At 32.9% G+C, this 22,235-nt stretch overlaps 1 protein-coding gene across 2 annotated transcripts in view; it reads left to right on the top strand.

Annotated features, from left to right (window-relative positions):
* The window catches only part of CDH18 (cadherin 18), a 465,964-nt gene that overhangs the window by 213,341 nt on the left and 230,388 nt on the right, over positions 1 to 22,235 (top strand). For both annotated transcript variants that reach the window (XM_075212928.1, XM_075212927.1), the window contains exon 3: positions 18,071 to 18,365. In XM_075212928.1, the coding sequence (XP_075069029.1) occupies positions 18,071 to 18,365 (295 nt within the window). The remainder of the gene's footprint in view (positions 1 to 18,070; positions 18,366 to 22,235) is intronic.

The following is a 22,235-nucleotide window of genomic DNA, read 5'->3' as shown; positions in this document are numbered from 1 at the left end:
TATACATATATATATCTTTTGTGGGCCTATTCCTTATTTGCTAGGAACCAGTGGCATTACTAATTCAATATATGACTAATATTGATAAGGCAGGACATAGGGGCATACTCATTTCTAGTGAGTTGAATTATCATTAATGTTTTTATCTTAGGGAGAGCTGTTCTGGGCATAAAGGTTTCCCCTTACATTACTAGTGTATGCATGTGATGTAGAAGTAGAGAAGTTGCAAATGTACAGCATTGTGTATTCAGCAAATTCTATTTCTAAATTATTGGCTGTAAACCTAATAGTGCCATTTACAGCTCTATTTTGTGCAGCTGGCAGAGTACAACAAGAATGCTGTCATAAAGATGATAACATTTTTACAGATTCTGCTGAATGAACCGGTAGCAGAGCGGGACATTGTTGGTGGGTTGATGGGGTGAGGTTAAGCAAGTAGTTTCATCAAAAACTCTTTTTAAGTTCAAAAAATAAGTAATACAGTTTGTTTTCTACTTTTTATTGTACAAATAATGTCCTAATTGGAAAATGGGTATGGCATACTAAGTGATTCATCAAACTTTTTTTTTCTTTAGCACATATTTTAACAGGTATTTAGTATCCCTCTTTATGAAATATTATACACCATAACTGTTACCCTAACATTTTTAAGATTGTTATGATGGTAATTTTATTTCTATTTATTTTACTTATTACTGGGTCAGCCTTGCTGTTGTATTGCTGATTTGAGATATAGGAATAGTGAACAATCTACTTCTGAATGAAAAAAATCTGGTCTCCAATTTCATTAAAAAAATGTGATGGGGACCCAAATGATATTGGAGAAACATGACTATACTCTCCAGTGACCTGATCAGAATAGATGCAAAACGGAGTCATTCTAAATAATCCATTGGGCATTAAAGTAATGTTGGCTGGAATGTTTTCTGTCCACAAAGCAAAAAAAGGAACAAAGGTATTTCTACAAAATGTCTAAAATAACTCACTCTGGTTCCCAATTTAATAAGGCTTTTTTGATTATCTATTTTTATTACTAGGTTATTTATAGAGATGCTCAAATTATTGTTGTTTGAAATGCAATCAAATTTCTCTGAATAAATGGCCTCTTAATTTTTGTCCCAGTTTAATTTTGGGTTTTACTGATCGAACAAAAGATGTTAACATAAACTTTATAATGCGACCTATTCAATCTTAAATTGATACATTTTATAGTTTTTTAAAACTTTTTAAAATTAAAGCTGTGAGCATCATTGTGTTCAAGATTAACTTTTGAATTCACTGGTTGCATTGAAAACAATTAAATATACTAAATAGTAGCTATTTATATAGTGCCTACATATTATGTAGCCTTTTCAATATTTAATAATTCACACATCCCTGCCTAGAGCTTACAATCTATATTCCCTAAAACTCAAGTATGTCTTTGGAGTGAGGGAGGAAACCATAGCATCTAGAGGAAACTCAAGCAAACACGGGAGAACATTCAAACTCCACAATAATAGGGCGCTGGTCGGAATCTATGACCCCTGTACTGTGAGGAAGCAATGCAAACCACCGTGCTGAACAAATACTATACTTTGCCATACACAAATGTAGTTTAAATGTAAAGTTAGAGAACATATTGCAAATTTTTGAAGTTACAGCAGATTCTACAAACTGGTTTGAAAACCAATTTGAAACCAATTCATGTATGTTTGGTTCTTGCATTTGTGGACTATCAGGAGATCTGAATAAAATGAATGTTGTATTATATTGGATAAGCAACAAGTTTTCACTACAAATTGAGCCTCAGTTTAGTAGGTGATCTCGGGTAAAGTGTAAATAGTTCTACCTCATTGCTAGTTAATTTCCCTGCTGTAAGCTCCACTTTATTTGTCAGAAAAAGCTGTATATGACCTGTGAAAGCAGTGCCAAAAGAGTAAGATGGCTATTTGGGAATTGTAACTACAGGCATGAACTGAATTCATACTCCTTTCCTGCTGAAAATGGAATTGTACTGCAGCAGGTTTACATAACGATTGACTCTAGCAACAGAGATATTTGTTTATTAATGAGGAAGAAGTTGAGGGGTGATATCCCTGAAGCAGTTAAGTAAAACCTGAACTAGTGGTTTCATTAAAATGCAAACCATTTAGGTCACAGCTAGACACAATATCAGCTTTAATTAAGGAATATTCCATATTATATAAAAACAGTCATTTTTACTCAGTAATGTAATATGACAATATTGAATATAAGCAGAAACCAGTGAGTAGGATAGGTAACTAAAGGTGAAGCAAGTTAGTAAGGAGAGCAAGTAGCAAAAATCATACATGCATTTACACGGGAAATCTTTTCATAGCTAATTAGAGCACTTATTTTTTAATGAGAGCCTAAAGTCAAGTTTCCTGTACACAATCCAAAGAAATTAAATTATTCAATCAATACACTTTTGCTGTTAGTGCTTCTATATTTTCATTAACATTTCTCACAACATTGAAAAACTAATAATAGATTTATAACAGCAAAATAAAAAATAAAAATTGGTTGTTATTTAATATCACATATGGGGAAACAATATAGACCACAATTCACCATAAACTTTTATATTTACAGCATATCTGAAGTTAGATTCCAATAAGCAATTGCTTGTGTGATTCTATAAATTCAGATAAAAGTCTAGAACCTAGTTAAATTGTATGGTATGTGCTAAGTAATGAAGAGGCTGATTTTTTTATATTGTGAAGATATGTCAGAATACAAAGGCTTGTATATGTATAGTCAATCACAGACCACTGCAAAGAAAAACAACTAAAACATCAGAGAGAGTTTTTGGAAATTGGGTCATTTGTTATCTTAAAGGAAAGGTGATTTAATCTTCAGCTATAGAAGTTGGTTATTTTGTGCATTTTCTTGGGGGGAAGGGAGGTGGCGATTAAACTAGGAATAGTGATGTTACATAAAACACCATCAATGTTCTGATTCATGTCACCTTGCACTTAGCAGGGTGTCACAGTTACACAGAAATCACCACTGTTCTAATCACATGTTCTGACAACTTATAGGAACTTCCAGGAACTTCTCGTTTAGTAACTGCTTTAAATGAGTTTTAACACATGTCTACAGTCTAGGAATAAAATTTGGTGAGTATCTTCCTATGATTTAATGAAAATTAGCCTCAACAAAATAGCCATTGTAACTGATCTTACTTTTTATTTGTCTTTAGTACATTATTTTTACTCATGTTTTCAATCTAGTGTTTTAGTGTTTTTCTGATATAATACAATGCACATGTAGAATGTAAATGACCTGTGCTCCTCTGCTGTTTCCTGATGTGACGAACTGGGTGAGTCACTATAACCCTAATTTTAATATTTTTTTATTTTAATTGGGTATGAGAGAAGCTTAATATTAATGTTATAGATTAGTATTATTTGGTAAAATGACCAGATTTATGTAAAGTGTGTCAATATTAATATGGGTTTGTATGCCTTAATCCTTTTTCAATTTAACATTTTATTACATTCATGTACAATTTACTTTTCTAATTTTAGTTTTCATATCTGACTACTGCACTACTGCTTAATTGCTATTATCCATGCCATTCTGAATTGCTTTACTATAATTACAAATAAATAACTACACAGTAACACGTCTCTTTATGTAATTTTCAGCAACTGTTATGACAAGTGTACTTTTATTGTTCTGTATATTCTGTGTGTAGCATTTTATGTAGACTTTTAGCTCTATGGGGAGCTCCATGCTTGATATTTGCCATGGGATCCTTCTACTGTAAAACTAGCTTTGGCTCTTTTACCTAGAATGAGGAACTACTTATAAGGAGGAAGTTGTTTCATGCTCTAACAGTGTTTCTTGTCTCCTCCTCACATTCACACTGCAACAACTGGCAGTGGAAGGTGAGCTATGTGGCATGTCTGTTGCACGGTTTCCCTGCTAAGGAGTCATAGTGTGGCCAAACACTTCACAGTAACTTCTTCTGTAGGAGTACTACTCGTTATTAGATAACATATTACATTTGTGAATAAATAACACTTTGTGACTTAGCCAAACTTGTTTTTTACATTAATTTAATTGCAAAACTGTATCTGTTGTAGTTTTTTTATTTTGCTTTATTCTGGAATAAAACATTTGAAAACCCTATCTAGAAAGCCTGAGTTTGCCATTGCCTTTTAATCTCCCATCTCCCATAATCTTCTTCTATCTGGCATGACTATGGCAAAACGAAACCTCTTGAAATCATGAATGCTGTTGTTCAAATCATTTGCACATTCCACCATTCATCATCTTAAGCCCCTCTCCATTTTACCATTGTTGCCCTAAATCCAAATTATTTCCCATCTCTACTTCCACAAATATTTCTGTAATAACAAACAGGGAAATTAACCATCAACATGTTTTACCCATCCTAAATTGGAATTCTATGAAATATGTACATTTGATTTTGATATTTTTAATGAAAAATAGCAGGAATCATATCAGGTACATACATGAATAGTAACACATATGCCAACCATTGTGTTTTTAAAACTGCATATAGTTTATTTCAAATGGAAACATGACATGATTCTAAATCTTAGTGTCATTGATTCAACATCATATAGGCAAAGCACTTAAAAGAGATCGCAAATAGAACCATTTAAAAAGAGGTGCAAGTTTCAAGATGGATTCTTCACAGAAAACTTTGTAACATGAAACTTTAGAAGCTTAAATACATGGCTAAATATTTTTAATAGCAACTAAGTTGATAATTGTTTTCTAATAATCCACATGAGACGCCAAAACAGTATGGAATGTCCCATCTACGCTCATATTAATATGCTTTACATATATGAAATAATTTATTAATATATTAATATATCGGTATAACAACATAAGGAATCATATTCCACTATGCCAACCAGTTTTTGCACCAATAGTAGTGCCATCTTAAGGGTGCAGTGATTTTTAGCTTACTATAAAAAGCTGTGCAAGCAGTAATCTAACTGCAGTTGAAAGCTATTGTGATGTAATGAAACTGCACCACAATATTTAAAGGCACACTATATAAATAAATATAAAAGAAGTCACATAATCACTTTCACATAAATTGATTGAATTAACAAGTTATATAAAATTAGTAATATGATAATACGTGCAACAACATCTGTGATTTGAATCAACATTTTGGGAATCCAATAAAGCTGTTATCATCATGGTGTCATACATATTAATAACATATTTAATTATATCACTGCATTATTGTATTAAGGAGTAACAATTACAGTTACATAAATATTAGTTCATATTATTGAATTAATCCTCACAAATAAATTGTGCATAATTAATAATTCCTTAAATACAAAATAGTATGTTTAATCAAGTAGTGCTCTGATTAATATAGCTGTCAACATATAACCATGTAAACTATATATGTAATCAAAATTTAATCACTACTAATCCTAAAAAAGCTAAATCTCAATTATACTCTATTGCTGCCTTTATTGTGCTGTCTCTTTTTAAACATTTGAAATATACAGAAACTTATCCATAATGTATTAGTGATATAACTACAATAAAACCGTACAATGCATTTCTCTATTTAAGCCTGGGTATTTAAGTGCTCGAAATCAATCAATTCAGTATAATTCTTTGTGTAAAAGTATTTTTATAGCTATCACCTCATCTCTTATCTGCTTTAATATGTTCAATGACAACATATTTCAAGCCAACAGAATTAGAGTGATGCCATTCTTTAAATTGGCATGCCCCGACTCTGTCATCACTTATAGTATCTTACTTATATGTTCACTTAACCTTAACTTAAGTTGGTGAATCTTATAAACTATATTAAAAAAAAACTAGAACAAAGAATATTAATTACATTTGGTGTTCCACAATTGATTAAATCCTGTGTTTTTATAAGTGTGTCCTTCCTGGGAACTACATATATTTCTGGCCTCATCCAGTTGTTCTATCAACTTTTCTAGTAGCCACTAATGTCATCTTCTCTCATAATCACATTTCATTAGGGAGCTTAAAGACCTCTCCTGCACAGCTCTAATCTATGGAGTGCTAAACCTTTAAATTCTTTAAACCTTTACTTACCTGAAGACTCACCATTTTAAAGAAGCCTACCCATATGTAAAATAATCGCTATTTTTACATCAACTCCTCTTAAGACTGACTATTCCCATCAATAGCACTAGTTGTTATTTCCCATTACCTTATGTATCAATTTTTGCCTGCACATTTTAGACTGTGAACTATTTTGAGCAAGACTCCTCTTGTTTCAAGTTAGTTTGTGTAACTTATTTACAAAATGGTCACTTTAATATACAATGCTGTGTAAAAGGCTAATAATAATTTGAATTTATTTTTTGTGTAATCAAAGAAAGGTAACGATTAAGCTTTGATAACTTTTGTTCCCCTTTGAGCTAATTGTGTAATCAAATGCAATACATTTTAATAGTAAATACTCATTACTAGAGATACTCCAATTGTTTCAAAGTGGTTATCAAATTAGTTTGGCAAACTGATTCTAAAATTCAAACATTTGTTCTGAATTCTCAAATGTTAGATTGATTATAGCTAAATTTGAGCAAGGCAGATAAGTTCAAACAGCTTGTTTGATCTTAAAAGGATACATTTTAAAGTATTTTTAATAGTTTTCCATGCGTATGACAAATTTGAATGCAAACACAGTAATGTTCGCTGCTCGAATTAAGAAAAAAAATAGAAATACTAAAAAATGTAGCTATTTAAGCTTAAAGAGGCAGCTATGAAAACACTTTATAATTTACTTTAATGTATTTTAACTGTGAACATCAAATTCAAACTTCAAGTTCATGCTTTGAATTCAACCTAACAACTTAGCAATCATAAAATATACATCATACCCAAAAACAAATATCAATATTTTGAAAAAAGTTCAAGATCAATGTATTAGACCAGTTTGATAACATTTTCAAGTGTCATCAATATGCCAAACTGACTGCATCACAATCTTTTTGGAGTACTTGGGTAGCGTTTGATTAATGGTACACAGCAACCATAAAATTATTATGAATTTGCTGGCTAGAAACAAATATTTCATAATGCGGTAAAAAGAATAGATCAAGTTGGAGCTTAATAATATTCTATTACATAGCAATTTTGTAAATTATATTGATGAAAAAGTCTGTATTTGCTATTTAATTTTCACATAGCTTAACATTTGCTGCAAGTCATTAGTGACAGTTTACCTACCACTCATGTACTATCGCAGACATCGAAAAGTTATTTTATATGGCTCCACAAAGCTGCACTTTACAATACTAATACAATTGAAAATAATAACACATGCATACATTAGTTTACATAATGAATGAGCTCCCTGCACTAAACAGCATAGGATGTAGAATATTTTATTTACTGATAATTCCAGATGTCTATAGAAAGAAAAGTGGAGCTATGGAAATCTATATTTACGTACCACACAACCAATTAGAATGAATAGAAATTAAACATTGTTATTTTAAAAAAAATACAATTCTCCAACATTATGTCTGATAAACCAAATAAACAATGCACCTGTATTTTGTGCAGCATGGGAGGAAAACCCACAGGATAATTAGAACTGTCAGGCAATAACAAGAAATTATCTTTTCTACATCCTTAAGAATATTATGATGCCACTGCAAAGACCAATAGAAGAAATGAATTATGTATTTATTATTTTAATATTAAAATATGCATGGATGATGTGTAAAAAACTGAAAAAAATTCAGTTTTAACGTATGTGTTTACTGTTCCAGTTACTGAGAGGACAGTAGCAAATCCTAGTTACTTTATTCATATATTGCATAGCATACTTATTAATAATCTACAAGTTTTTAATTTACAGTAAACAAAGTACAATAAACTATATCAAAGGAATGCCTTTCATGGAAAACAAACTGCTGCATGTTATGCTCACATTAATATATGCATATCAATGTAATCCAATACACTGTGTAAAATGATAGTGTTATTACTCATCTGGGAAGTAATAAAAATGAAATTAGATATATTTTTTCATTTTTTTCAATTTATCATTGTGGAACTACAGTAAATATGTATGGCACTAATGAAATGTTGAATTGTTTTACTAAAATTGTGCACAGAGATATAATCTGTATAAACATTAATGTAACATTTATTTTATATTCACAGACAAACAGTTGGGCAAGTTTGGCCTTGGTTGATCAAAGTCCACTTAAAAAATAAAATCTGATTTTCTTGGCATTCAAAATGGAAGCAATGAATATTTTTCTAGTGTTCTGAAAAGCCATATGGATTTGTTGAATATTCATAATGCAACATATAAATGTTCAGGAACAGGAAATAAAATGGTGTAGAACTTAAAGATTAACTTGAAATGTAGTTTAATGGTTGAAGATGGTTAACAGAATAGATTAATATGAAATGTACTATGGGTTTTCTACACACTATTCATATTTTTCTTGAATTCTTTGCTTAACTAAATATTGCATATATATGCGATTTTCCTTCCATTGGCTGCTGTAATACATATTAGAGACTTGAAGTAGGAAACCAACCAGTTTTGATTGGTTGCACACAATAAACCTCATGAGTTGTTGTAGCCAGTATTCATAACTATAATAGCCTGCTGGATTTTACTGAAATGAAATATTTCCATTTTCTATAATTTTATACTGATATACTTAGTTAGTGTTAGGGTTCATAGATGTGATGGTAGATGTTTAGGCATCAGAGAAAAACTTGCTTGGTTGAGTAACGTGTAAATTTTGGGTTGGTGCTCCCTGTTGGTTGTGTCATACAGGTTACTGGTAAAATGAGAAATATATTTTACGTAACCAGACTTCTGATTGATTTAAAAAAGCAGGGCACACAAACAAGTGAAATAATTGTCAGTTTTTATAGTTAGCATTATAATTTTCAAGTACACCAAATATATGTCCAGAATATCTTAAAATATGTAGTCATTTACACAGGAAGATGTGAAATAATATAATTGTTTTGCCAAGCATGTTGCCACTTATTCCCTTTCTATTTCTATTTATTTAAGGCTGGCATCAAGTACTTTTTTTTTCACCAGCCATGTAACAACTATACTGCCAAAACACATTTGATTTATTAAATGAGTGGATTTCGAAGTTTCTTGTTTAAAAAGTTGTGACAAAAATGTATTGCAACACAATACAAATGAAAGCTTAATTTACAAAAAAAGAACAAGAACATCTCTTCTGTAAATCTAGAACTTCTTGCTCTGTATTCATCAAATTTCCTAGAGCGCAAACAGCCTGGAGTCTCTGTACAGCATGAGCACCGTTATATGCAGATAGACAAGTGCACCATGGGAAAGTCACAGGTATTTTATGTAAAGGAGCATTAGTCCCATTTTGCACAGCAGAAACAAAAGCAAATGTTATATTTACATTGAGTTCGCAATTGCATGAGAACTTTTCTGGTATTATTTATGTAGTCTTCGAACATTGTGAACGCTAATTATAAATAATATCACTTTCTAGACACAAAATAGCAAGTCCAGACATGTCATAAAAGAACCAGTTTATACAAGTCTAGAGGCGGGAGCATGAAGAAGGACAGCTGGCCACCTCAAAGACCTTAATATTGTAACTGTGCATCTTTGTGATGTCACTGCTTTTGACAAATGTACAGTGTATTAATTGTTCATCTTTGGCTTTGGAAACCAGAGCGTCCTTAATAAATCTTTTGTTGATACCAATGGCACCAGTGTATGAATACCAAACTTTGCTTTGAAATATTTTGCAAATAAAACCTATGTGCTTTGGAACCACAGTGATCGCATTGGAGAATCTTTCTTGCAAACAATACATACAGACTTTACAATATGTATGCTGTGGGCATCTGTATTGTGATCAATACTGTATTTCTATTAGTTATCAAGAATAACTATGTGACATTGCATGTTATATGTAATTAGCTTACATATGTAGGGCATGATAAGGTTGTGGAATGTGATTAATAGGTGGCCAAGTTATAGTAGCCATATCATAGGCACAGGCCTTTACTGGATAAGCACCAATAGCCACTGGTTATTTATTTGCAAGGTTATCATAACTTTGGAGAATGAAAGTAACTCAAGGTGGGACATTTTTGCAACAGTATTTATAACTATATATCAGAAAAAAAAATATTGTTGGCAAGAGAAAAATGTACTGAATAATAATAGTAATAATAATAATAATAATAATAATAATAATAATAATAATAATTATAATAATCATAACAGTAATAATAATAAGATTATTTTAGATCATGAGTCGGTAACAATTGTGCATTTGCTGATTTAACCCTGTGTCTAATTATGCTTCATTCCAAAAACTTAACTGCTGCCCACAAATTTAAAAGCCATCATAATCAGTGAATGCATATTGACTGATTATAAAAATAAAACAAGAAGGAGCCTTCAAGGGGACTAGCACAAATGGGGTCAGAGTAAGGTTATATATTATTGCTAAAATATTAGTTAACGTTTAAATATTTAAGAATGGTAATTTAAGTTATTTTAATTAAACATCAATAACATAGATTGAGCTTTTGGTAAAAATATGGATATTTGCCCTTGATTATAAATATAATACTTATTTTCAGATTTAATTAAAGTTGAAGCTGATAGTTTTTATAGAAAACCCAACCATAACAATTAATGATAAGGGTCTGAACATTAACCAAGCTTATATAGCTCATGCCTCAACTAAATGGTAGATTAAACTGATCATCCAAGTAATGATCAATGCACAGCAGCCAAGCATAAATAAAAAAACGCATTCACATTTTATTGGATAGCAGGTCTGAGGTCACTGAAATTATACTTTAATTTACACAGTTTGTCCGCAGTAAATAGGACATTTTCAGTTAATACTGGGTATCACTTCTTTGATAAAAGTTTAAACTATTCAATAACAGTGTATTAAAATGGTAACACATGCTGTTTGACAGGTTGATAACACATCTGCATGCTATTTGAATTCTACTGTATTAAGTGGCAAAAGGTGCTAAACAATTTGTTAATTTTCAAAATTAGTTGATTATGTGGGATGATTATGTGGGTGTTTCACACTAAATTGTTAGAAACGGCTAAAATCAATGTGCTGTTTAGTCATGTTAAATGCTGTAAACAGCAAACTGCTGTCGATCTTTGTCAACCTTTGTGATTTTTCTTTACTTTAGTAACAGCAAAACTACTATATATAGAGACTGATGATGTTGCATATTTTACTGGCTAAACACTAACACCCCCAGTCAACAACTACTTCTCATGCATCTTGTTTCTGAAATCTTTAAGTGTTGATCTTGGGAGTGACTTTTTATTGCATCAACTATCATTTTTAAGTGTCAATGTATACAAGCACAATAACTATCTGTTCAACTTAATCACAGAGATACTGGTGTTTCACATCATTCACATCATAGTTATAGAATTAATATTTTCACTTTTTTCAAGCTCAATACATCCTTGGTTGTCTTGATATATCATTTTTGGCTTTCCAAGTTGTCCCAAATTCCTCTTGGCTAACATAAGCTGCTGAAATGTAATCTACTTCTGCATATAATAAAAAATATAGTTTTCCTTTGTATAATAAAAGAGTTGTCTTTTGTTTTACAGTCCAGGATATTGGACTGTTGCCTTGTTTGAACAAGTAGCCACTTGTAGACTTGTGGTTATTTAGGTCACCTGTTCAATCTGAGCCCACATAGTTGTCAGTTTTAGATTACATTTTCTGATATTTTCAGGCTCGTATCTGTTTAAGGAACTGAATTTCTCTGTTAAATATATTACAGTCTTGCCGGCAAGGCTTACTTATACAACTGTAGAGAAGGGACATTGTTCCTCCTATATTTCATGGTGTAGTTCTTGCCATGCATATAAGTGCTCCCATTCTGTGTCTGTATATTTCATTAGTAAGCCGAAGATCATCTTCTCCTTTCAAATTTATGGAATCTGTATCCATTGGTGTGTTACACCTTTGGCTTCTGTCATCCCAAACTGTTTCATGATCACATCAATTTTACAATTTTCACTAGGTAGAAATTTCTCCTTTTTCTCTTGCTACATTTGTATTTTTATGTAGTATATTTAATCTAATATGTAATGGTTGAGAGTTTCACTAAAGCTTTTTTTTCTTCTTTGTGGATATTATGAAATCATCAACATAGAGAAGCAAATACATCAATTTTGCATAATTTAGAGTAGTCTATACAAACAGAGGTCAGTTTTACTTTCTCTAATTAAGCCATGTTCACATTAAAATTCCATGCTCTCATTGATTATGTCCATAAAGTGTTCTTTGGTGATTACTAGGTAGAGATTTTTAATGTTACCTTTGAGAAGGGCAATTATGAGGTCCTGATGCCTTACTATAATATTTCCTATAGCTGTTATAGTCATCAGAGTCCATAAAGTTCTGTGTTTAGCAACTGAAGAAAAAGTGCAATCGTATACCTCACTAACTTTTGTGAGTACCCCTTTACGACCAATTTAATCTTGACTTAATGATTTTCGATGTCATTTTTGGCTTATAAAATCCATTTGATTTGATATCAATTGCATTCTTTCCTGGAGGTAAGCCAGTAAGTTTTCCTAGTCTGGCGCAGATTTAGAGATTTTTTTTAATTTCTATGGATTTTTTTAATTTCTGGTGTTGGCTATGTTTGAATTATGTAGGACAAATACTTAGATGAAATGCTCTACTTACATCATGTTCTGACTGAAGATATAGATGAATTGCCTTATTTTAAATCACATACATTAATATCAGGGTGGCTTTGTTATTTTTCCTTTATTAGTGTCTGAGCTTCTTTCCCATGCTGTACTGCTTCAGTCACTACATGAGCTTTTAGAGACAGAAGGCCTCATCTAAAGTTGGATGTATGTTTGTTAAATACAGAGACATACACCAAAAATACACCAAAAATACATATGAATACGTCCATCTCTTACGACTACTAGCTAGCTAGCAGCTTCTGACAGGCTAATTGCATCTTGACATCTCCAGTTAACAGTACTAAATTCATTAGTGTGACTGGTATATTATGAAGTAATAGTCTATTATCATTAAGTATTGATATTTCAATTTGGACCATGGCAGGAAAAAAGATTCCCATTTGTTTCCTAATAAGGAAAACAGCAGATATTAGTATGTAATTGTATTTAATTTATACTTTTATTTTGCAATATTGTTTTCTGTCTGTGCCATTTATTAACACTGTCCAGACAATATTCTTTCTGAAAATGACATTTCAGAATAGTATACTGTTATTATTATTTAATGTACAAATAGGGTATTGCAAATTTAGCATCTACTACTAACACTGTCAAGCATATATGCATCTAAAATCTCCATGTTATCCGTATGTGTTCTCTGTGCTTTTGCTACACATTTGTACTGTGTAAGTATACACACTTATAAACCAAATATATAAGCCCTAGGAGCTTAGTGATAACCCAAGTGATTAGTGAATTATACCAACAAATACAGTCATGGCCAAAAGTTTTGAGAATGACACAAGTATTGGTTTTCACAAAGATTGCTGCTTCGGTGTTTTTAGACCTTTTTGTCAGATATTGCTATATTATACTGCAAAAAAATTACAAACATTTCATAATTGTCAAATGTTTTTATTGAAAATTACATTAAGTTTAAGCAAAGAGTCAATATTTGCAGTGTTGAACCTTCTTTTTGAAGACCTCTGCAATTCGCCCAGACATGTTGTCAATCAACTTCTGGGCCACATACTGACTGATGGCCACCCAGGTTATTTTTAATAATGTAACATAGGTATGATTATGTTTTTGCTCTAATAATGTTTTTATGTATGGTAAAATGAATTATTCTATTGTAATGTGATTTAAGATTGAGGTATAATAACCTTGACTTGATAACCAAGAAAATGGCCACTGGGAGCCAATATGATTACATAATGTAATGGGAATGTGTGAAATTAAACTTAAGGGTTTCTCGATATAGTATATATTGTATTAATGATATTTTTTATGGATTCAGTTATATTTATAAATGGAATGATATATGTATTTTATAATGGGGAAATTATAACCACCAAAAAGATGGTGTCGGCATCCTTTATTGAGCTATGTAAATAATATGAAGGGCCGATCCTCAGATAGATGAATTTGATTATAGGTTTATTATACTAGAGAATAATCATGTTTAATTTTCTATGAGTTGGAAATATGTGAAGAGGTTTTTGTCGGAGTACTAGATTCCGTTTGTAAAAGTGGGTGGAAATGACGCTACAGACAGAGATGGAAGTGATCATGCAAAAGGATGGAAGTGATGTATATGGAAGCCTGCACTGATATTGTTGATTATGCCGGATTGGTGTTACTTCTGTCCTGTAGAATATAAAAACCATCAATTTTTAGTTATTAAGTATACTCCATGAGGAAGTCAATTTGATGAAATACATTAGGAAAGCACTTACCTGTTTGGGATAGTACCTACACGCCTGAGGTGGAACCTTATTTCTGGCCAGAGTTTGGATACCACCTGAAATTATATTGCTGTATGGGACTTCAGATAAACTTTGATTAATTGTTTTAAATGTACCGGCATTTGATTGTTGGAAATATGTCTTGTATTGTTTTATATTAAAGTATATTATTTTATACTGGTGGTATTATTGCCATGCAGTAATTTAAAGAGATATATATGATACGCAGATTGATATAGAGATTATATCATATATTTGTGAAGGAAATTTAGCACTATTGTCTTTTATTTGTGTGTAGCTTTTCAGTTTCCAATATGAACTGAAAAAAACTGAAAGGAATTTTAGTTTTCTGGAATTGCCCTTATACATCAGATAAGCAGATTTGTCATTACTCTTTGGTACGTGGAGATCGCTAAACTACAAAAAAAAAATCCCAATTCTTTATTATATATTACATTATGTTTGGCACATCTGTTTTTTTTTTTTTAAGTATACACACTTGTTGCCGGACCAACCATCAGGCAACCTAGGCTCTAGTCTTGGGTCCAGTCGGCATCGAGGATGGCTGATTACTCTAACCCATTTTTATGTGTTTAACAATGGAGGGGGTGGGGATCCCAAACAGTGCCTTGCCTAGGGCCACATGTGTCAGTTCTGAAGATTGCAGGTCCTTATGTCTGCTTCTTCCCAGTATGTGGTTGGCATTTTTGCATTGAAGAACATTATATATAATAAAATTAAACATATAATAAATGACATATAAACTAAATGCAATAATGGTTAGAAAATAAATCTTGCATAATCAGTATGCTGGGGAAAGGCAGACATGAAATGAACAGTTGTCAATTGGGTTGATTGCTAAAATGGACAATTTTCTATAACATACAGGTGTTTTTTTTAACGTTTCCCCTGGGACGTCACTTAGAGGGGCAGTATATATGCTTATATGGGGAGGAAATTCACAACTTGGTGTGAATCATAGTCTGTTCAGAAAAAGTTTTATACATTCTTATACCTGTCATATATTTTCTCTGACACATCACAAATATATAATTCTCAATTGAATAAGTTGTAACTTCCGCTACAATTACATATTAGATATGACATTATTATATCCAAAATTGTGTAAGATATGTGATTACAATAGTTTCTCATACTTTATGTAGTTTCTGTCCCTGAGTGTAGATTAGCAAAGATATCTCTTAAACATTAAATATGAAGAAGAGCATTTTGAAGTTTAATATTTTCCCTGTGTGCTCTTTAAGGCTTCATATTGCCCATTTCCACTTTTCAATGCCCATATCCCTGGCTTTAAAAAAAAAACAACCTTTATATAGATAGTTAGATAGACATGGTGACTTTGTCAAGTCTGTAATGTGCATGTGCTGTCTTCCTGAGAACATTTGTGTGCCCTTTCATTCAATAAACCTTGTTAATCAATCTACTGGGCTGACTAGCCACAATCTAGCAATTTATCTGAAGATAAATCGTTTATATCTTTAATATTTTAACTCTTGATTGGGCCTTATTAACAACAATTCATATTTTATTTTATATATTTTATTTTAACTTTACTGATCATATCATTATTAACTACTTCCTTATAATTCTGTTGCTACAGTTCATCTGTGACTAAATTTTTACTAATTCTTTGCTCTAAAGACAGCTAAACACTTGTAGCAGGCAATAGTAGTTGCAAATTTAATTGTGTAAAAATTGCGGTAACCTAATTCATCTGAAGATGACCAGTGTCAATTACCATTAAATACTAACTCTTAGAATTTAATATTTAATATTTAGTGTGCTAGAATACACATTTGTATTTATGTGAGGCACTAAGTTCCTCTGAACTTAGTAGCAGAGAGAAGAGTGGCTAGACACTTGCAGTCTTTGGGAGCCCACCAAGAACACTGCAACAAAAGTTTGTAGTACTATATATATATATATATATATATAAATAAAGGACAAATAGAATCTGATTGGTTGGTATAGGCAACATCTCCACTATTTTAAACCTGCAGCTTTGGAGTTGTAGTCCAGGTTAAAGTTTAAGCTCATAGTTTCATTTTATAGCTTGCAAACTCCTTTAAAAAAGTGCATAATAGATTTAATGCATACATGCAACACTGCAAAGTATTATATTTATTTTGAAACTTTGTTGCAAAGAGTAACAACAAATAAGCAAATAAACACATTTATTAAAAACTCAAGACAGACAAATTAACTCATTATATATACTATAAAAACTATAAAAAAAATACAGACAAACTAACAAAGCATTATAGTACTAATGATTAGTTTGTTTTTGGTAATTTGGGGGTTTTGTATAAAATAGATTAGTTTTGTTTATCTGTTATTATGTTATGTAACTTCAAGATAAAATGATTACTGTATGTTTTGTTTCATGCTTTGCGCCATTCTATAATTATAATGGAACACACTGAGAACAAATGCACTGCACATAAAAAAAATGTTGATGTATTTTCACACTATTAATAACACGTCTGTAAGCAAAAATAAGATACTGTCACTTTCCCTTTTCATGGGCTTCTTTTAAAAACACATGCAACTGAACTTCATGTCAGGTGTATAAGAAGCACATGGAGAGTGCATTTGGAATACTTTATGAGGCATGTCAAAAACTTGTCAATAGCCATTGCATATTTAAATGTGCTTAAGAAAATTGTAAATGCTGCAATGCAAATTTAATCTAAATAAATTCTGGAATGTCTTGCCAATAAGAATCATGTTCAAAAAAATGTAATCATTTCTTTCAGTTTCCCATTTGGTTTTGCAATCTACCACTTAATACATTGCTCCATTTTTATAGTTGATCCACAGTATGTGGTGAACTGATAGTAGACTAAACATAGATTAGGTAACTTGTGTGTCCTCATCTTTTGTTCCTGAATTATGGGATATTTACAGGTGTAATTCACTTTTCTCTGTACAGCTGAAAAATGTTGCTCAACCACAATCATTATGTTTTGCAAGAGTACTCAGCGTGAATATGAATTATAAAATATTTCATTTTTGACACACTATTGCATAATTCCAACTATTGTTATTCACTAACTTATGAATAAGAAACACCAAAATTCCAACTCGATAAGACAACCTTGACAAACAACTTCTGAATAATTCAGATAGACTATCTTGCATATTCAGAAAGCCTTTTATTGAGTGAAGAATGCTTCAAGAGTTCAGAATATTCCAGTTTGGTCTACAAGGATATTGGAGAAGCAGACAACTCCTAATGCATGTACTTAATGCATGTAAACTTGACCTATTCTGATCTGAAAATAAATCAGCGTTGCTTACTAGAGAATAAAAAAGGATAATAAAATATGGATGAAGCTGCTTACAGTTAGTTCTGAATTATAAAAAAGAACAGCCCAGTTAGCATTACAGCTATACTTTTCATTGAATAATTATTCACAGAAATATTATACTCTGCTAATGAGTGTCTAGCAACATTATGGTTGCAGATAAGATATCAAATTTACTTTGGAAACCGTACTTTTCTGTTTTGTGTATATACAGCATCTGGCATTATGCTATGATATAAACATTTATATATCTTGTCTTACAGTTGCACTCAAATTCAGACAAAGGAGATGGATCCGTGAAGTATATACTAACTGGTGAAGGGGCTGGGACTATATTTCTCATCGATGACACAACAGGAGACATTCATGCAACAAAAAGCTTAGACCGTGAACAAAAGTCTCATTATGTTCTACATGCACAAGCAATCGACAGAAGAACCAACAAACCTCTTGAGCCAGAATCCGAGTTTATTATTAAAGTTCAGGATATCAATGACAATGCACCTGAATTTCCTGATGGACCTTATATCGTCACAGTTCCAGAAATGTCTGACATTGGTAGGTAACATGTCCTTTATTTTTATTATAAGTACAGTTAGGTGATATAAATTTAACTGACATGGCTTCTAGAAATGGATTTTTAGCCAACAACAGAAACTGCATTTCATCTGACCAAACCACTACCAAAAGTATCCCTGCTATGATGCCAATATCATTGTTAGACCTTTTTGACAGAAAGTTTATAACTCCCAGGTAAAGCATGTTTGAGCAAAAATTCCTGTCAAGTTTCCCTTTATAACACCTCTATGTAAATCTCTTTATTCCATGTGTCTTACTAATAAACAGCATAAAAAGTTCACCGCAAAATACTTTGGTATGCACGGGTACACCTTGATGGTCCGCCCAGCTTCGTCTCCTCTTCCTTAATGTGCAGGGAGGTAGAAAAATGTTAAATCGGTGCACTGTGAAAAATGTAAGCTTCAAAGTCTAACCTTCATTACCACCCCTTTCTATTGAATACACTTTTACGCTTTTCTTCTAAAATACTATTCAGTTAGCCTTATTTATGCTTTCAATTCTGGGAATGAGGGGACATCAGGAATTTTATAATGTGTGTGTGTGTGTGTGTGTGTGTGTGTGTGTGTGTGTGTGTGTGTGTGTGTGTGAAGTTTTACATCATTAATCTGATTACATCTAGAAACTAATTTCTCCTTCAAAGGCCTACATTTTTAATAGGCCCTGTTTGGAAAAGTGCATTTAGAGCAGTGTTTCTCAACTCCAGTCCTCAGGACCCCTAACAATGCATGTTTTCCATATCTCCTTGCTTAAGCACAGGTGTAGTCATTACTGACGGACACATTCTAACAGATCCACAGGTGGTATAATTATTTCCCTTTTCACCTGGAAACTATGCACTGTTAGGGGTCCTGAGGATTGGAGTTGAGAAACACTGATCTAGAGAGAACGTCTACACAGACAGAGGCTCAAGTCCCAACCTGGGCAAGATCACAATTATCTGGACAATCCTAAAGGAATTATCTTTATTAGCAGGATCCAGGGAAGGACTTGAACGGGTGAATGTACGGAAAGCTCTTTAAGCTATCTTGCCTGCCATAAAGGGCAAAAAAGAAATAGTACAATTAAGAAGTGTCCCTTGCTTTTAAATAGGTGAGTGGACATAGCACTATGTAGCCTGTGATATTTGCCACTAAACCAGGGGGCCAAAAAGCACTGAGTGCTAGTAGCATAGATATCTGGCTACACAAGCTGGACTGCTTTAACACCATTAACAGAGAGACAAAGAGTGTGTATTTACCTTTCATTATATAAAACAGACAGCCTGACCAGTATCCGTCTCAGTCCTCTAGGGGCCAGCATGCTCTGATAGCCCATGACCGTTATTGCATATTTGTATTTGTATGCCACAATTGAAACAAAAAATAAAGACCACCTATAAAATGGAAACATGCCCCCCCCATAAAATTATTTTCTTTTGCTCATCCATAGTCCCAAATGGAAAACTGTAGTTCATCAGGTTTTTAAAAAAACATTTAAAAACCCATGTGCGGCAAAATAATGCTTTTTCAATTTACCTTGCTAGTAAATACTGGTGCAGCAAATCTGAAGTGGTCTCTTATACATCGCAGAAAAATCACTGATAGCTGCTCTGTGGTTGGTTGCGCTCAACAAATCACTGGTAGCCGACACCCAATCACAGATCTGATATAGAGCTCTGTAATGTAGTGTGTGAGTCTTTAAATTGTACAAATTATTTGTTTTGGTTAATTCCTGAAATATTGGATGGTTTTGGATGGTCACTGGGCTCCTGATTCGGGTTTGCTGTACTTTCACTTTAAAGAGTGTAGCTCAACAATTTCAGTTATTTTTCCTTTGCTGTTGGATCAGCTATAGATGAAATGTTTTAGTAGTTCTGTTGGCTTCTGTTTTGCTCTCTCTGTATACGCTCTCTACTATAATTTTCATTGCTCTAACCTTTACCTCACTTCAGGGATGGAACTATAGTGGGTGCAGTGGGTGCTATGGCCATTGGGCCCAGAAGAGAGGAGTGAATGGCAATTTTGGGTTTTCCCCACCTCCGAGGCCCCTGCTGTCCCCTCGGGACCGGCACATGCTTAGAAGAGGTCTCAGATCTGCTCTATTAAGAGCAGAGAGGGGAGACCAGAAGGCAAGTATGGCCTTTTGCTATGGGGCCCAGCAATACACTACTCTGCCCCTGCCTCACTTTCTGTTGCTTATCATTGTCCGACAAAACTATTCACTTTGGCGTTTTCCCTTGCTATGTTACTCTATTTAACACCTCACTTTACTGACTAAAATTCCACTCTATTCAAAAATCTTTTATATCTAATTAAGGTAAAAGAGGAAGTGTGCCCCTCCCCAAATCCTCAACCAGTCCCAGCAGTGATAAACAACCTGGGCTGGTTTCCACTATAAAAGGGAGACCATGAGCGCAGGACTGGTGTGGAAATATAGGGGAGAAATAAACTGCATGCACAACACCCAAAGGCTACCAGTCCAGCTCTGAAAAGCATTGGGGTTCTTTCTGACCCGCCTGGACAATGGAGGCAAAATGACTTATTGACAGATCAAAAAAGAAGAATAGAAGACTGTACATTTTAATTAATAAATGTGTGAACATGGGTTTTTGGGAGTCTTTTATAATTTCCAATAATTAAAAATGATATGTGTATCTATATTGGGTGGTTGGGTCAATTTTAATTAAACCAACCAGTGAAAACTACAGCCCAAGAATGTCAGAAAGAGCCCCAGCACTTTCAGCAAGGAGCTTACATCTATGGGGGGAGGGTGCATACTCTTTTGACCCCCTCCCCCTCTTCCCCTAGTGGTACTAGTCCTGCAATGACCAACTTGGGGCCGGTGTTCACTATAGCAGGGGACCCTACACTCATGGTTCGTCTGTTGTAGTGGAAACCAGTTGAAACTCTCTAGCACAGTGGCTCCTTGTGAAACTCTCCTAAAAATGCACCAATCTCTGCTCTGCCAAAGAAGGTCTAACGGTGTGTCTACTTTTTACCTCACTTTGAAACCCTTTATTTCCAAAATTCATGAACTCCCCCTGCGGCTATACAAAATGCTGATGCTCATCAAATGCACCTCAAAACTGTGAACCCCAACAAAAATGTAGAAGCAATTGTTAAATTTTCGTTTTTCACTTAATATATTACCTCTTATATGTTTTCATAGCAAATATTTGATAAAACAAATTAATTTCATTCTATACCATTTGTTCTCAGCATTGCAGACTGTGGTGCTTAAAATGCACAGTATGCTGCCATTACCAATCATGAGAGCTAAAGCCATGGCAGCCACAGTATAAATTCAGTACTTTGATGAATAAAATTTACATATTTATTTGACAGCAGAAATTACATGAAATAGACTTGAAACTTCTTTATTTTCTCAGGTTTTAGAATTAAACCACCTGAAAAATATGTGGTAAGAATTTCTCTTTGTTTCATGGGGTATGAAGGCACATATAAAAAAGCAATGAACTTGGTGTCCTTATTTTCTTTCTATAAACCACACACAACAGAACTCTATTTCAAAAACAAAACAGAGAATATTAAATCACTGACTGCAAATGCCATGTTTTCTATGTACTTCTATGGAAATTGTCATAACTACATGTATTTAGAAAACACAGGAACACAAAACACACATGAACGCAAACACAGAGGTTACAAACACTGAGTTTAGATGCTGCATTTTAATTTATTGAACAGATCGTCAATATATTAGAATTCATATATTCTCTTTGTGAATCCATTTATCTTTGTCCTAAGACTGCGCTAGAGATATACCACATATACCACAATCTGCTAATCCTGGACCTGTTCTTCCTAACCTGTGCCTACCTAGATTCCATAATAAGTACAGTCCTGGTTG

This window comes from Mixophyes fleayi, chromosome 5 (assembly GCF_038048845.1).
Source record: "Mixophyes fleayi isolate aMixFle1 chromosome 5, aMixFle1.hap1, whole genome shotgun sequence".
Classification (NCBI taxonomy): Eukaryota; Metazoa; Chordata; class Amphibia; order Anura; family Limnodynastidae; genus Mixophyes; species Mixophyes fleayi.
Note: the sequence above shows the minus strand (reverse complement) of the source record. Positions and strands in the feature narration are given on the sequence as shown.